General features: G+C 44.3%; 2 protein-coding genes across 21 annotated transcripts in view; one reads left to right on the forward strand and one right to left on the reverse strand.

Annotated features, from left to right (window-relative positions):
* The window catches only part of HUWE1 (HECT, UBA and WWE domain containing E3 ubiquitin protein ligase 1), a 115182-nt gene extending 107531 nt beyond the window's left edge, over positions 1–7651 (reverse strand). For 8 of the 11 annotated variants that reach the window (XM_084836093.1, XM_084836091.1, XM_084836090.1 and 5 more), the window contains exon 1: positions 6911–7045. In XM_084836093.1, coding sequence (XP_084692219.1) covers positions 6911–7007 — 97 coding nt within the window. In that variant the 5' untranslated portion in view covers positions 7008–7045. Of the gene's footprint in view, positions 1–4562; positions 4707–6910; positions 7046–7528 lie in introns of those variants that run through there. The other 3 variants (XM_084836098.1, XM_084836097.1, XM_084836096.1) reach the window with 3 other exon arrangements.
* A 173-nt stretch (positions 7652–7824) lies between these two features.
* The window catches only part of LOC146353278 (uncharacterized), a 32296-nt gene continuing 22985 nt past the window's right edge, over positions 7825–17135 (forward strand). Inside the window, exons 1-5 of one of the 10 annotated variants that reach the window (XM_084836112.1) lie at positions 7825–7940; positions 8657–8796; positions 11503–11549; positions 13752–13932; positions 15061–15234. In XM_084836112.1, coding sequence (XP_084692238.1) covers positions 15122–15234 — 113 coding nt within the window. In that variant the 5' untranslated portion in view covers positions 7825–7940; positions 8657–8796; positions 11503–11549; positions 13752–13932; positions 15061–15121. Of the gene's footprint in view, positions 8344–8656; positions 8797–11502; positions 11550–13475; positions 13933–14104; positions 14137–15060; positions 15235–17135 lie in introns of those variants that run through there. The other 9 variants (XM_084836114.1, XM_084836110.1, XM_084836109.1 and 6 more) reach the window with 9 other exon arrangements.

Genomic DNA, 17135 nt, shown 5'->3' on the forward strand with positions numbered 1-17135 from the left:
TAAGCACCATTTTGAACTGCACTCTGAAGTAGTCCAGAAGCCAGTGAAGCTTCTTAAGCACCAGTGAGATGGGCCCCCAGTAACTGCTACCAGTTAGAGCCTATAGCAGCTGCATTTTGGATTAAATGCAATTTGAGCAGTCTTCAAAGGCAGTCGTTATACAAAACACTACAGTACTCTAGCCAGATGTTTACCACAGCATGGATGTGGCCAGATCTTTTATCTGAAAACATGAGTGTTTGGCATCACATATGGGCCCAGAAAAAATTAGAAGAGGACTGCAAAGCTATAAAACATAATTGGGGAGGGGAGGAACTGGAAACTAAAGCTGCTCATAAACTTTAGTTGATTTCCTGTAAGCCTCCATGTATTTCAATAGCCCATAGCCAATGCAATGTTTCCCAGTATTTAATGGGTACATACTTAGTAGCCTTCGGGAGCCCTAGAAAGGATTAAAGTTGTACAATTAGTTCCAACTCTGAAGCAAAACATTTTACAATACAATATATGCTGCCAAGTTCCAACTTCTATACCATGTTCCCAGATGGTTACTCATCTTCCACATCTGTCTCTGAAGCATTATCTGATAAAATCCTATGCCCTAGCAATTACTTAGAACAGTTGGATCACACCCTTCCTTTAAGGAACTCAGGACATACGTAGGGTTATCCCAATGTATCCTAACAATTGAGAAGCTGAGTTTTGCCCAAATTGACTCATCTTCTTAGTTGAGCGGAGATCTGAATCCAGTCTCCACATTCCAGGGCCAACAGTATACATACCACCACAGTGTCTCAGATTAATTAGGGCCATAATTGTTATTCAATTAAAAGCATGCTTCATCACTTTTCTGCTTCTGAATGAAATGGAAGGGGATTCAGCTAGCTAAAAAAATGAGGGGAACCTTAATGCCACTTCCACATATATACAGAAAGAAATACTGAGAATTTCTACCTCCTAGCGGTTGCACTGTATTCATATAGACCTCCCCAAATAAAAATGAAGCCTGAAATAAATGTTTACGCTGTTTTGGTATGGCTGTACAGTTTAGTATAGCAGCACTATTAACTACAATGAGTGGTTAAGACATTTTCTGTATGTTTCAAGTGATTTTTAAATATGCTCAGTAAATTGAGAAGTGGCACTCTCTTTAGTACAGGCTTTCCCACTCTACAACTACACAGCTCTTGAACATTCTGGCAAATGGTCATCCTAAAATCATGTAGTAACAAAATTGATGGGCTTATTAGGAGAAAATCAACTTCAAAGAGAAAACTGAGCTAATCTCATCACTTTGAATGTTTGTTTATGGGTACACAAGTCACTCCAACAACCAGATGTGTTAAGCTGGTCAACAAGTATATCAGGTTTTAGCAACTCTGCTATTATGACACATCAAATTAAGAGTCTCAGACTCAAAGGGCAGAGCTCGCTCTGACAGTGATGCTGTATCTACTGAGCGAAGCAGCCATTTATATAATTTGTAGTAACTCAGGATAAAAGTAGCTTCTTAATACACACACAAAACACAAAATGAGTTTCCTCTAACAGGGTGACAAAAAGCCCAACATTTATACTTGTACACAGTAGCAGGCATGAAATGTCTGCTTTGGGCCTTCCCTATGGACACTGCTGAGAACCAAGTATCAATCTTTTGGAGTGAGACGGGCTAAGTCTTGAAGTGCTTAATGTGTGTCATCATATACTTTGCATACAAGCAAGTCAGCATGCGGTCTTGGGGATCCCAGAATCCTTTTGCATTTCTGAAAACTACTAGTCATAAAACATCTCAGCTGGATAATTAACTCCTAGAGCTATCACTGCAACCATGTTATAGAATTACAGTGCGGGGAAAAGGTATTTTAGGCTGTGAATAGCCACTCACCTGGTCACCTATGGAGATTATGAATTTCTTCCAGCCAGATGAGTAGGAAGGGAAGCTCAATTAAAATAGTCTTTTATATTATAAAAGAAAGAAAATAGCCTAACTGGTATATGAGGACAGGTGGGCCAGTAGAAGTTTGTGGACTTATTCGCAGGGCTGAGACTTATTCATCTGAGTAACAAACTGAGCAGCTAGTTCCACAGTTTATACTGTGACTCTTCAGGACAGGAAACTGTTTTATACTTATTACCAGCACAGAGGTCCTGAGACAGCATAGCTACAGATCTAGAGAAATATAGCATGTGTTCTGGTAAGCTAAAGATCCACATGGGATACTTCTCAGTTTTATTTCTAGCTCCCACAGAGCAGTTACACAAGTCTGCCACTTAAAACATTGCAGCACCTTGAAAAAGCCTTCAGGTCATATATCCAGTCTGTCCACACACAGTGCTGGAAGCAGGACTGCTGGACTCTGCAAAGAAACTGGTCTGCTTTCATGCTTATAAATGAGCAATAGACAAATTCCAAATGCTCTTCAGAAGCACTATACCCAGCTACAATTATATCAGGCTGATTTTGACAAACAGAGCAGCAAGTTGAACAATTTGATGGATAGCCTTGGGTAAGTTGGACACTAGAGCTCAGGAGTCCAGGCTTCAAGTGGTCACTCCCTTCAGTGTCAGAAATAGCTTTTTACCATGCACTCCTATTCCCAAATACCAAGTGCTGAAAACACCATAAGTGATCATGAATACCACCCAGCCCAGATCCTTGTCTACAAAAGCAACAAGGATCAAATGCTCCAGAGGATACATATGCAATACATAAGGAGAATTATGGCTTAATCCTTTTCCAATTGTCCACTCTCCAGTTTGATAGCCAAGGGCTTTAGGATCTTCTCCTGCATAACATACATCACTCAGTGACCCTAATTAGCAATTAATTAAAAAAATTATTGCACCCTTTAAAGCTATAACATGTAATAAATGCCACTGGAGGTCATGAGTTGTGTGAAAAGCCATGTTCTTTGGAATCAAACTATTTTACTTTTCTTACATTAAGAACAACTCAGCAATCCTAATGAAGAACAATACTTTACTGAAAATACTCTTTCCTAACACAGTGCAGTGGTGAATAAGAGACTGAGCTATGAGTCAGGAAGTCCCTGGTTTGAATTTTACCTCTGCCACCAACTCACTAGGTGGCTTTAGGCATGCTACATACTCTTAGGCAATATGGTGATAATACTTACCTACCTTCTAGGGTTGTTAGAAGGATTACAACAAAATATGTAAATTGCCCAGAGCACTATACAAATTGATTATTTTTTATTACTGATTATTATTTTTATTATTACAGATTGATGTGAGTCACTCTGGGAGACAAACGTCTGAAAGGCGAGATAAAAACAGTAAATAATGTCATCTGCCCATTGCTGCATCATACTGCATGGGAACAAATACACGTTACTGCAACATATCATTTTAAGGAAGTCACACAATATCAAGAGAAAGTGCATCTCTACATATCAAGTAGGAACACTTCATGGAATATAGCTACTGGTAGAGTTACTAACCACAACAACTAAATGGAACCTCCACAAACAGAAGGTAACCATCACTTCCATATGATGTTTGCAAGCTTCCACAGGCATCTGACTGACCTCCATTCAAAATAAAACTGGAAAATGGACCTTCGACTAATCCAGCAAAGCAGTTACATTCTTAACCTATTAACACCTTCACTCCCAGCTGGCATCCACTCAGATTTCATGAGGCCACCCCTATGAGGTAACATCTAAAACCCGCAAAAATATTAGTGAAAAGATGGGACATGGAAGACATACTGTCATCCCACTATGATGTTCAAGATTTTCTTCATATGTTTACAAGAACAGATTACAAGATCATTAAAATATAAAGACTGCAAAAGGAAGCTAAAGGGAACATCAAGAGCTCAATTACAATTTCAAGAAGCTCAAAAACCCACAAGTGGCTTTTTGCAGCTCTAGTCAAATATTTCTACATGCAAACAGCATGGAAGTCATCAACTACCATCCTCAAAATACTGAGTTCTGTTCTCAAGGATTTCAACCAAGACAGAACAGAGGTCTGTGTTCAGGATTTTGGAATGCAGACAATACTTTAGACAAGTTGCCTCTTCAACCTCAGTTTACATTTTTAAATAGCCACAGGCAAGGTGAAACTGTACCATAAATGTCTACACAATGGCCTCCCTCACCAGAATTGAGAGATGTAACCACTACCAATGCACAGTAAGAGTTCTGATGTAGCAAGTAAAGCTACCACCTGTAGCAGAGGTGGGGAGCCTGTGGCTCTCCAGATGATGTTGGATTCCAACCCCATCAGTGCCACCCAGCATGGCCAGTGGTCAGAGATGGTGGGAGCTTTAGCACAAAAACATGTGAAGGGCCACCTGTTTCCCCACCCCTGCTGTACAGCTTTACATACAGACAAAAGCAATTAACCTGAGTACATTTACCATACAACACAAAATGAACAGCCATAGCCCCATACAAACCAGAGTTAGGTTCTGAAGCATTTAAGCAAGAACCACTGTTTTGCAGTCACAAGATGCCTTTTGCTGCAAGGAAATTTCAAGGAATCACTGCTGTTTGAAAATAAACAGGATTTAATAAAAGAAGTTCAGCACTAACCTGGAATCACAGCCAATCCATACTTGGCCTGGTCTGTTATCCAAGTCACTTTTCTGGCACCTTTGTCTCACCCTAGTCAGCCAAAGGTAACACCTTCTGGATTTTCAGTCACTCTAATCCACTTATGTCAGACTATTTTAGGGCCTGCAACAAAAACATACAGGTTAGTATTGGGCTTCAAGCATGTAGTGCTCAAAGAACTGAAAGGTATTTTCTGAAAAGGGCTTCATGGCAGAGCCTCTGGACATTGTTAGTCTAGCCCCTTTTGGCTAGAATATTTTAGATGCCAGGATGCCTTAGAATGCAAGCAAGGAAATGTTAGGTCACCCAGCCTATCATCCCAATCACCCCATAATGTGTTTATTTTGTTTACACAATCAGAGACAGAAATGAACTGGCCAAGATTCTTCTGGCCCGACACAGGCAGGGGAGAACTAAGAAATGCTGCAAACTCCGCACATTGCTTTGTCACTTCTTGCATCTAGCAAGCTCTTTCTATACACCGAAGACTTAACAAAACTGCAGAAACAAGCTTTCAAGATTCATGTTTATTTCTACAGTAGTAATGTGTGACACTTTTAAAGAGAATGAGTTGATCAGCTTTTGTCCACCACTGTGTATTATTCTTCAAAGGCCTGATCTCTTTTCAGATTAAAACGTAAGATTAAAAAGCTTTATTCATGAGAAAATGAATTCAAACAATACAGCCATGTCTACAGTGTCTACAAAATCACTAATTAAGTAATCTGTCATCAAACCAATCATGGGTTTTCCCCATCTTCCTTATTTTATCTTGCTAGAACCATACCAATAAGGTGCCCAACTTTGTTGGTCCCTGACACTCATTACTGCTGAAATGCAGAAATGAAACTCTATGGGGGTTTCCTCTGAAACCCGACTAGGTGCACGGCTCCATGATCTATCTACATATCATAGGAAAGGATACTTGGAAAAAAGACATAGACTGTTGTTTATAGCTAACATATCCTATGGCCAGCATGAACAAATGCCATAATATTCCCCTTCTACATTAATTTCAGTTTTGTACATGCACTCCAGCTTAAGGTAAAGATGTAATCTGTTCATCTTTTATTGTTCCCTATGCAAGAGACTTCCTTCTCTCACATCAACACCTGGCAAAAATACACCTATTAAACCTTCAAATATATTTTGCAGTTCTGCTAGGTCCTTGGTAGAGAACTATGACAGTTTATATAGGTGGCATATTAGAAGGACCATTTAATGCAGAACAAGTTTGCTATTCATCTTGAATCATTTGTACAAGCAGATAATTCAGTAGTATCCCCTGCCTATGTGTAGTCCTTGCTCATATCCCCACCACCCACCCAAATTCCACTCAGGGTAATAAGGATTGATGAAGTGCATACAAAAGAGCCCAAAGATGGGGCACCGTAGGAATTCTTAGTAGTGTTCTCATGAACTGCCCTAGGCAAAGAGGAGGTTTATAAGTAATGTGCAGCATATCATATAGAAGGAAGTTCCCACATAAAACCAGTTCTCTCATAACAAGGGTACAACAGCAGATGAGACTCATGCTAGAAGCTTCCTTCATACCAGGAAGGAAACTTAAGCATCCCCAATGGGCGAAGTGCATGTAGCCCTACACCTCTGGGGGTAGAGAAGGAGAGAGAAAGAAGAGTAGCCACCTTTTCATTAGAAGAATATGAAATCAGGCCCAGAGGAAACCAAATACGTTCCAAGTTAAAACTGCAATCCTATGCACGTTAACTTATGAGTAACTCCCAGTGAACTCAGTGGGATATAGGTCAGATTGGGCTATTCAAGTCTCCTTGCAAAAGAGATGAAGCTACCCATACCAGAAAATACCGGCTTCCAGCATTAGGTAAGCCTATAGAGACGTCGCCCAGAAAGAGGAAAACGAAGCCCCATTTGAGAAGACGGCAAGGAGGGGCGACAAGTGCGAGAAGGATCACTGCGCTCTCTTGGACCCACATGCCAGCTTTTGCGGGGGTGGGGTGAGACTTCAGAAGTCAGGGAAAGACCAATGTAAAACCGCCTCTCCCCGCCCCCTCCCCGCGACTTCAACCAACACCACCCTTTACCCACGGGGAAAAGCCAGGCCCCATTGTCCCGCCTCAGCACCACCCCTCTCCCCACAGCGGTGAAACTTCCCCCACCCCTCGATTCTCGCTCCGGCTGGTCTCCTTCTTCACAGGCACCATTCTCCTCTTACCCCCCGCAGCACAAGTACCTGCTCCGAAAAAGAAACGGAGGGGAGTCACTGCCGTACCCCGTTGCCTCCCGCCGCCGCCATCTTAACAGCAGCCCCTGAGCCTCAGCCCTAGCCAAATCACGCGATAACTCACCACCGGGTAGAGAATGAAGAAGAGCCGCGATAACTGAAAAAAAGACAAGACCCGACGAGAGAAGGAGGGCGAAACAAGTAATGGCGGAAAGCGACATCTCGCGATATATTGGCTGAGGAAACAACTTCCCGCGAGACGTGAAGCACGAACAGGAGAAAGGAAATCACGCGAGATTTTAGTGACGTTCACCTCTCGGAGAATCTTTTCCTCGAGATGAGACAGCGAGAGATAGGGCAGGATCGCTGTAACCCTGCAGCCCGGCTCCGTGACCTCCATAAAGTATCTGAATAATAAGAGCATTTATCGCGATAGTTGCCGCGAGAACGGAGACAGAAATGTTCACGCGAGAATAATAAAGAAGATACGCGATATTTTAACACATGATTATTCTTGGCACATTAGGTCCCCTCTTTTGCCTACTACAAGACTCACGAGATTTGGAGGGTTAAATCACGGAGCCTGCTGCCCAGAATTGCTAAGCCCATGAAAGGGAACACCATCTCTTCCATTACCATTGAGAGGACCAGGCGGGAAAGAGTTTTCGGATCGGCATCAATGCTAGAGGAAGCTCCCGCGATAATTCGTAGACCTAGCCGCGAAACGGCGGGATTTGCCTACCTGAGCTAAGGGTTGGTGAGAGGCAGGGAGCGAGATCTCGCGGGAGCCGAGAATAGCGTCATGCGGAAGCCCTTAGTAACTCATCCTGTAAGGAGGCAGGATGGCGCGCGCAGTTTTGGCCGCGAAATCTCGCGCGAGCTTGACGATCTCGTGTCGTTGCGGTGGGGGGGGTGAAATGAGCGGGGTGGAGGGTTCCGCGATTCTGCGCAGTAGGGGACCGCCTCAGGATCATCGGGCCGTATAATCTCGCGGGAAGTCGGCTGAACTCTCGCGAAAGCTTTTCCCGCTGTCAAGCTAGACGCAAGACGGGGTTGCCATGGTCTCCCTGCGATCGCGGTGACTTCCTCGATAGGAGGCCTTCCTTGTAGGCCCCGTGGCACCTCTTTTGCTCCGCGCATATGTTACACCTTTGGTAACTGATCATATGATTGATCTGGAAACGCGCCTGCCACTACGGCTCTGCTGCGGCTCGCCCCCCGTTCCCTCCTCTCGTTTGCGTACGGTGTGTTTCTGCCTCCAAGGGGGTGCCCTTGACTCTTCCAGTGGATCTCGATCCTGCCCCTGGTCACCAGCGAAATGTCTTTGTCCCTCACCCCAGTGGGGGCCGCCCAGTGCAATTGCTGTGGTGGAATCCCGGCTTAGGCCAGCCTCTCAGGCTGCTCAATCCTATGCATGTTTACTTGGAAGTAAGCCGCAGTGGCTACCACATGGGAGCCCTGCCATCGTGGAACTCGCGGCTGAGGAAGGCTAGGTTTGCTCCCTCTCTGCGGGCCTTCTCCTGGCAGGCAAGACCGCTTTGCTCAAGGGGGCCTTTGGTGTGTAAGCGGGCCTGCTGGGTTGGACGGTGTTTTTGCCCTGTTAATGTGGTTTAATTGTGTTTAGTGCGTTTGTTTTATAGTTTTTATCAAGTTTTATAAGTGATTGTAAGCTGACTTCAGTGCATGTTTTAGTAGAAAGTTGGAGTACAAATCAAATAAATACAGTAGGCAAAACTGAGGTGACTGCTTCAGGCAGCAAATTTCTGGCATCACGAAAAGGCTGCAAAATGTTAGTATTTGTTGTTGAATTTTGGGCTTGCCCTGCGTAGGATTGCAGCCTTTAAAAGATAATGTATGGTATTTATTTCAGTTAGAATATGAAGTGTATCAAGGGAGTGCATTTCTTACTCTGCTGTTGAAAGAAAGCTGTTTCCTGTTTTGAGAGAAGTAATCCTGCTGGCAAGACCTGTAGGCAGTGTGAGAGAGGCTTTACTTCCCATGGTATAATGCGTACGTATGTTGACCAAAGAGCATTTTGAAACAGTACAAAAACTTGTTTAACAAGACTACGCACCATGTGCAGCCGTCTCTCTCTCTCTCTCTCTCTCAGCTCTTCTTCAACTATTGCCTGTCTCTCCCCCGACCCCCAACAGCTGACATAACTGTTGAATTTTCACTTCAGTGCCTGATTAAATCCACCAAATCTTGGGGCCAAACTACAAGTGATATTAACTCAGCCCTTACATCTAGTGTGCAGGTTTGTAAAAGCAAATAGAATCAGATGGGTGAGGGGAAATCAGAACAGACATAATGAAGCTCAGTCTTTCCCCCCTACAGTAATCCTGAGGAAAATCTCTCCTCTGTTAATATATGCATTGGGAGGAGATCCCCCATTGGCACAATGGGATTTCCCCACCACCACCAAAGCAAATGACAGCTTTATCGGAGGGCTTTATCTCAGGACTGCAGTAGGGGAGGAAGAATTGAATACCTTCACTGTGTCTGCTCTGCTCCCTCCCCCCATCTAATGGTATTTGCATTTTATTGAGGCATTTGTAGTTCAACCCTAAGTCACACAGTGTTTAAACCTCAAGCAGAATGCATTTTCAGAGTCCGGAAACTGGCACTGGGAACACCTCTGCATAACCTCTTATCATCACATGGATAATAAAGTCTGTAATGGAATTTGTATGCATGGGCAACAGATCTCTCACCGCATTATTAATCCCACACAGCCACTGAGTTGGATTCTGACTTAATCATTTTTAAAGTAGACCCATTGAAATCAGTGGGATTTAAGTTAATCATGACTTCACTCCCATTGACTTCAGTTGGTCGCTCAGCGTTTGATTAAGTTGGATCCACCCTGATGTGTGCAATCCGGTTTGAGGTTGCAGTCCGTACACATACCTGCATGTAAGGTACACTGAATAGAATGAGACTTAGGTGTGAACATGCATAGGACCAAGTTGTAAAGCTCTATTACTGTGCACGTTTCCTTGCATAATAAGTCCTATTGAACTCCATGTGTGTAGGATCAACGTGGAAAGTTTCTCTCAGGCAAACAGAAACAAAGTTCCCTCAGACCTCAGTTGGGCAACTGGCTTTGCTACAAATCTATTTAAGAGATATATGTGTGTAAAGGGGTGGGGGTATTTTGAGGGAACCACCTATTCTTCTCCCAGGGTTGGTCTCTCCAGTTCCTGGACTTCTTTGAAATTATTTTGAATGGGTAGAAGTCAAGGACAGATATAAAATTAATGCGGGGGGGGTACAATCCCCCATACATACAGGTTTATGTTGACCTGTGTATAATCCATCTATTAGCACTGGAGAAGGACAATGCCTAAGGCTGTAGTCCTGTATCCATGCTTACCTGGAAGTAAGTCCCATTGAACTAGTGAGAATTACTTCTGAGTAGACATAGGATTGCAGTGGAAGTCTACATAGGACCAGATTGCAAAAAAAACAGCAATACCACAAACACAGGTAAAACAACCCCCATCTTTTAAAGCAAAGGGGTTTGTGCCTTTGGCATGCATATCTTGTACATAGACAGATGTGCAGCCTTATATGTTTCTATTCAGAAGACAACTTATGCCATAATATATTTCTTAGTAAGGTGCCACAAGGCTCTTTGCTGTTTGTGTTCAATGGAGTTTAGTCCCAGATAAACATGCCTGGGGTGCTGCCTTAATTGTTTATAACAATGCTCATGCCTTGTGCAGAAGTGGTGAACAGGTCAGAGATGTAGGTGCTCCTGAAGAATAACTACATCTGGTCCAAAACAGAGGGCATGGGATCTTCCTGCTGTAACCTCCCAAAATGACACTGGTTTGGTGGTGGCTGCAGGGAAGAGAGGAGGATTAAATAACTTCTGCAGCCTTCCTGCTGTACGCTTTGGAATTGCCCCAAGTTCGGGTGAGCGTGATTCCCATATTCTCGCACTTGCCCCTGAGCATTGGGTCTGTGTGGGAGCTGGAGAGCTCCTATGAGGTCTCACCAGCCACCCAAATTAATAACAGACAAAGCTTGTCCCTGCTTGGCTCACAAGTGCTGACTTTGGAAAGAGAGACATGATACTGTTCCTCAGCTTCATCCAGTAGGGGGCAACAGACACCATCTCAATCAGAGAACCAATTACAAAATGCATTTGGGGCTGTGTAGAACATGCAAAGGGCCCTTCTCCATGGTGTCATGTATCTGTTCTACATTTTAGAACAAGCATGTGGAGGAACTTTAGTGTGAAGGGGACAAGAAACAGCTTGTATATAATTGCATGGGGGAAAGAGCAGCTCATAGGTGACTCAGCCCTTTGAATTTGGGCTGCATCTAAATGTCATCAAGGAAGGAATCTGGCATGTGACTTGGTTCTCCCTTTTGTATGGGCCTTCTAGTTTCTTATTCAATAAAGAGATCTAGATTTAAATCAGATGTTCTAAATAAATACTAATGCCCACAAATACACACACACAGAGCATATAGTTGACCTACAATAATGTAGGTGATTTTAATATCTATTTAGGTAAATCGAATGTCCTTGGCTAAGATGGGCCTGAACATTGATCAACGTTTATTTAGAAGGCCAGCTCTACATCTGAACTTCTTTACTGAATAAGAAACTGCCTTGAGCATTTTTAATAAGGTGGAATATACATTTAATAAAAAGAGGTTGATCTTTGTCTTTTAAACATGGCATGAAACTGTTTGATCAAGACAAGAATGGAAACCCCTGGTCAGCAGAATATTCACTGGCACTTCATGTAAGTTGTAGCCACTTTCCCTATTGTAATTGGAAGAAAGATGCCCCAAGTTATTTTCTCCACCTAGGTTATTACAACGTGTCTCTTATTTTTAAAAAGATTGCAATCCTTTGCACACTTTTTGGGACTAAGTCTAAAAGACTGAGCGGGGCAAGGCATTGAGAACCCTTGGAAGACATGTTGAGAGATCTGGGAAAGGAAATTACTCCTAGGCTGCCCGTAACTGTCTACTGAGCTTGAAACTGGCTTCTGGCTTATTTCTGACTTCCGTAGGAGTTCAGATTTGGAATATATGAAGACTGTGGGGTTTTTTTAAAGACAGCCATTGACCATGTGCAGAGTATCTCTTTTCATCACCGCTGAGTTAACCACACCAGCTCTGGGGTGGTGGGCAAGGCCATCTGTCTCAGAGATGCTGATTTACAGGATAGCTTGAATACTGTCAGTACCCATTCATCCACACCTGAGGTTGCTAACTGTTTTTTTAACATGCTGTGCTCTTATGCCTTTTATAGCCTTTCCACGTCACTTTCTCTTCATACGTGAAAACATGTTGCCTGCTTAATTTCTGCACCTCAGACTACTGTTAAAAAGGCATGTTCAAAAAAAGGCACAAGAGTAGGGCCAGCGAAAAGACAAAGAAAAAGCTGGCAACCTTACCCACACCCCTGATCAGTCTGCAGGGAAGCAAGGAGAGTAGTAGAGCATAGAACAAGAACTCCATAGCTGAGACCACACAGTTTCCACAGTGCCTTTGTCTTTAAGGCGACAGATTCCAGAGGAGTAGCCCTGTTACTGTACAATCCTAAAGATGTCAGCTCAGAAGTAAGCCTCACTAAATTTAGTGGGACTTACTCCCAGATAAGTGTGTATAGGATCTCAGCATTAAGTCTGTTATGACAAGCACCAGAATGAGTCTTGTGGCACCTTGAAGACTAGCAGATTTATTCTGGTATAAGCCTTTGTAGATGCGTGATTTCATTTCATTTATTTCACTTCTATACCTCCTAATGGCCAAAGCTTTCTGGGTGATTCACAAAAATTACAACCCAGAATACAATATAATAAAAACATCATATAACAATTTTAACATACAAAATTTAAAAACAATTTAAAACAGTTAAACGTTTCAATAAGATGCCAGGACTTGATTAAACATTAAAAGCCCCATCATATGCTGTTAAATGTCTGGGAGTAGAGGAGAGCCTTAACCTGGCGCCAAAAAGAAGACAATGTTGCTGTCAGGTAGGCCTCAGTGGGGAGAGCATTCTGCAATTGGGTGGCTACTACTAAGAAGGCCCTCTCCCTTGTTGCCACCCTCCAAACCTCCCTTGGAGAAGGCACCTGGAGGAGGACCTCAGATGGATTGTAATGTCTGGGTAGGTTCATATCGGGAGAGATACTCTGTCAGTGATGAAGTGAAAGGTTATGCCACAATAATTCTGCAGTCCTAGAAAGAAGGAAGTCCCACTGTTTTAAATGGGGCTTTCTCCCAGTAAGTCTGTTCAGGACTGCAGCTCCATAGAGCAATCTTGTACATGTCTACTCAGAAGTAATCCCCACTGAGTTCAATGGGACTTACCCCCAAGTAAGTGTGTTTGGCATTGCAGTTTATATCTGCTTGTCTTTAAGGTGGCACAAGACTGTGTTGGTGCATGCTTCTTTTTAAGCACACTTTAATTGCCAATTCCATCATCGTCTATGGAGGTATATGCCATTGTGTATACACACAGAGGGTACACACCTCTGCATTATGACCTCTATTGGGAGCTGGGGAGAGGATTTGAGTAGGAGACACTCTTGAACCTGTTCTCTGACCAAAAGCAAAAAAAAGTTACACCCCTGTTAGCAGTTAGCAAAGATATTATAGAACAGCCTTCCACAACCTGGTGCCTTCCAGATGTGTTGGATTACAACTTCCAGCATGCATTGTTAGGGCCTACTAGGAGCTGGAATCCAGCAACTGGAGGACACCAGGCTGCGGAAGGCTGTTATAGACCATGTGAATGCTTTCATCTTCCCCATCCCCCAGTAGCTCCACCCTCATCAATTATCCTATCACCCAAACTTTTATCAGCTGGGTTCACCTCTGGCTGCCTAGGACTATCCCAGCCATTACCCTACTTAAGATGAGCCCATTGTTCTCTCTGCCTGTTCTGATATTTTCTTTCTGCCCCATTTTGTGGTCTCTGGTTTCCCAAGATGCTGGCCTTCTGTCCCAAGGAAGGGCCCGCCTGCAGCAGGCCCATGAGCTGGCTCGACACCCCCACTATGGTACTTGTTGGACAGAGGCCTTGGGGCAATTGGACGCTAGGTGCAGGGAACTGGACGAGGAGCAGCAAAGTCGCATTGCGCTTGCGTTTGCCCATTGCCACCTACAACGGTGAGTTGAGTCTTCCAGGTGCTGGAAGTAGGTTGGAGAAGGCGGAGGGAGGGGGCAGGAAGGAGCCAAGAGCCCTGAGTTTAGTCACTGAAGGGGGTCGACTCTGGGGAGGGAGTAAGTTGCCACTTCTTTTTTCTAACGGGGTTTATTCATTTATTTGTTACATTTATAGCCTGCCTTTTCCTCCCAGGAGCCCAAGGCAGTGTAAGTGATCCTTCTTCTCTCCGTTTTATCCTCACAACAGCAACCCTGGTGGTAGGCTAGGCAGAGTGTCAGTGACTGGCCCCACATCATCCAGTGAGCTTCATGGCCGAGTGGGGAATAGAGCCTGAGTCTCCTGAGTCCCAGCCCAAGACTCTAACCACTATACCACATTGGCTCTCCTAGGGTTCCCATCCTTTTAACAGTTGTGTGACAGGCAGATCTACAAGAGGTGATGTTTTGCACACCAGTGCAACTCCACTTACCAAATGCAAGTGACTTTCCATTTGGGGAACTCTAGACAGAAGGGACTTTTTTTGGTTCCACTTTTTTATCACTCTTTATCTGCTCGGAAAAATAAGGTGTGGGGGAGAGGAGGTAAGGTCACAGAGTCTGTCCATAACAGGGAAAGGATCACAACAGCAAGAGGAATGGGGTGGGCAGAGTCTACTGAGAAAAGACCATGATGTGGCTAAACTGAAAAGCAGCAGTCCATGGCGAGGGCAGCTGGGGCTCATCAATATGATGATAAAGGGGCAAGTCAGATCCCAGAAGGGAGCAGTTGACTAATTGGGCAGGGGTTATTTTTACTACCTGTGTAATTTATACAGTCCTATTGCTAAATGTGGTGCTTTACAGTATATAATAAACCAGCACTATCCAAAAAGAGACGTTGCCCTGAGGAGATTACAAGCTAACAATGAGAAAGACAGCAGAGGAAGGGGAGGAGCGATATTGCTGAGCCTAAATGTTGATGGTGGGGGAACTTCCTTTAGGGTGCCCAAATATTTCAAGCTTGGCCCTTCTGTTTCCTCCAGTTTATTTATTATTAAATTTTATTTATTAGAACAGTTCTCATCTGTTCATCTGCGAGAGACTGTGCTTGCTGCTACCACTTATTCCATGCCTTTGTCTTCTCCTGGGCAGGTCCGGGAGGCAGTTTCCCCCCTGTGAGCCGAGCAGCTCCATCCGTGACTGCACGCAGCACATGGACCCTGTGGCTTTTGGGGTGTACACAGACTTTTTCACCCACGCACATAGTATCTGTTATTTCCTGCACAACGAGGCCTGGCAGCAGCGAGCCCACGATACCGTACACAGGTCAGGACACCAGGGTCTCTTTCTCTAGGGCAGGTGTTGGGGACCTTTTTTCTGTCCAGGGCTACATTCACTCAGGGGAATCTGTTGGGGTTGCATGCTGGTGCTGCATGGGGGCAGAGCCAAAAGTGCGTGGAGACCATCCCGTTGCTCTCTTTCACTGTCTGCCACTCTTTCCCCTTTTTCTCTCCATCTCTCTCTGACACCCCTTTCTCTCTTTCTCTCTCCCTCTTTCTCCCTGCCCAGCAGGCTACTGGGGAAAGAGGGATTGCTCTTGCTAGGAGTCTGAACTGATCATTTACAGAGGGCTTTTGAAACTAGGACGAGGGCCCCATGCAGTACAAAGGTTGCAGGTTGCCTACCCCTGCTTTGGACAGCAACAACCAGGGCAGTCACAAGACATTTTGCTGCCTGAGGCGAAGGACAAGTTGGCGCTCCCTCCCATTCGTTGTACAAAAGCCGACTGAACTGGCAGTTAAATCTTTCTTCAACACTGGCAATGAGACAGTGTCCTCCGGTGTACCTGAAGGCAGCAAGGTAGCTTAGGGGGCACAGGGCAGGCCACGTGGCACACAGTTATGTACTCCAATAGCTCGCTGCCACCTCCCAGCATTAGCTGCCCGAGGTGACTGCCTCACTCTGCCTCATGGTCGAGCCGGCCCTGGCAACAACACTTAACATACAACCAGCCTGAGAGGGCAGGAACAAGCTTGGTAGGGGCCCTGTGGAACCACTAACCATGTTTAGGGGTTATCTTGATTCAGAAATAATCCTCCAAACCTGAAGGGACCTGATGATAACACTTCTGTTGACGGCTGACAAATGCCTACTCAAAAAATAAGGCATTTCCCTTGATTAGGGGATGGCATGATAACATATGGGAAATCTTAACAATGGACAAAATATCATCCCAACTATAATTTGTTTTAATATTTTAAATTGTAAACTGCTTTGAGTGCCTTGGCAGAATGGCAGTATATAAAGGCAGAAAATGAATTTAAAATAAAAATAAATAAGTTCTGTCTAAACTTGCATAGAATTGCACCCTTAATAAATGAAAGAGGTGCCTGGTGGAGTCATAACTTTTTGCTGCAAGGTTTGTTGATAGTATTTGTATTCTCGCGCCAATGTAAATAAGTTAGGGCGCAGTCCATTGGGAATGGCCGTAACCTCCGAACTCGGAGGCATATGGCCATCCGGTGTAGAGTGGGAGGAGCAGTGGAGCCAACCGTCGCCTCCGCGGTCTGCATTTTAGCTAGATGGGAGTTTTTGCCCTTCTAGCTGAGGCATCAAGGAGGCTGGAGGATTCCTCGTAAGCTGGCGTCCCCTCCCCACCCGTGGGAATACTCCCTTTACCTTCGCCCCAAGGTCACTTTTGTGACCTCGGAGAGGCAGCCAGCGCGGTTCTCTCCACACCAGCTTGGACTCCTGGGTCCGAGGCCAGAGCACTGGCTCTGACCTCGTATCCAGGAATCGGAACTATCCTATGGCTCCCCAGACACTGTCCAGGGGCTGTAGGATTGCTCTCTTAGTCATATTCATTTTATTTTTTTCCTATTTGCTTCTTCTAATTTTTGCTGTTATTCCTTTGGCAATCTCCATCTAATTTATGTCCTGAGCTGGAACATAGGAGATGTTGTTTGGAAAGAAATTGTGAAAATAAAAGATTAGTAGGGCTCCTGAAGAAGTGATCATTTCAGGGCATGAAGGCACCCACCCACCACCCAGTGCAGATATGCATACTGGATTATCAAAGTAACTGTGTTTGTTAGTATTTTATTTTTATCCTGCTTTGCAGACAAATATTTTATCTGGAACCAGCTCACACCAGTTAAAAAGAAATGAGTCACAGGTCCTAACCTGAGGCGTACAAACTAAAAAGACAAGATTTATGAAAGAAGGGA

The sequence above is a fragment of the Heloderma suspectum genome, chromosome 2 (assembly GCF_057233095.1).
Source record: "Heloderma suspectum isolate Gila_16-S chromosome 2, 16-S_ref, whole genome shotgun sequence".
NCBI lineage: Eukaryota > Metazoa > Chordata > Lepidosauria > Squamata > Helodermatidae > Heloderma > Heloderma suspectum.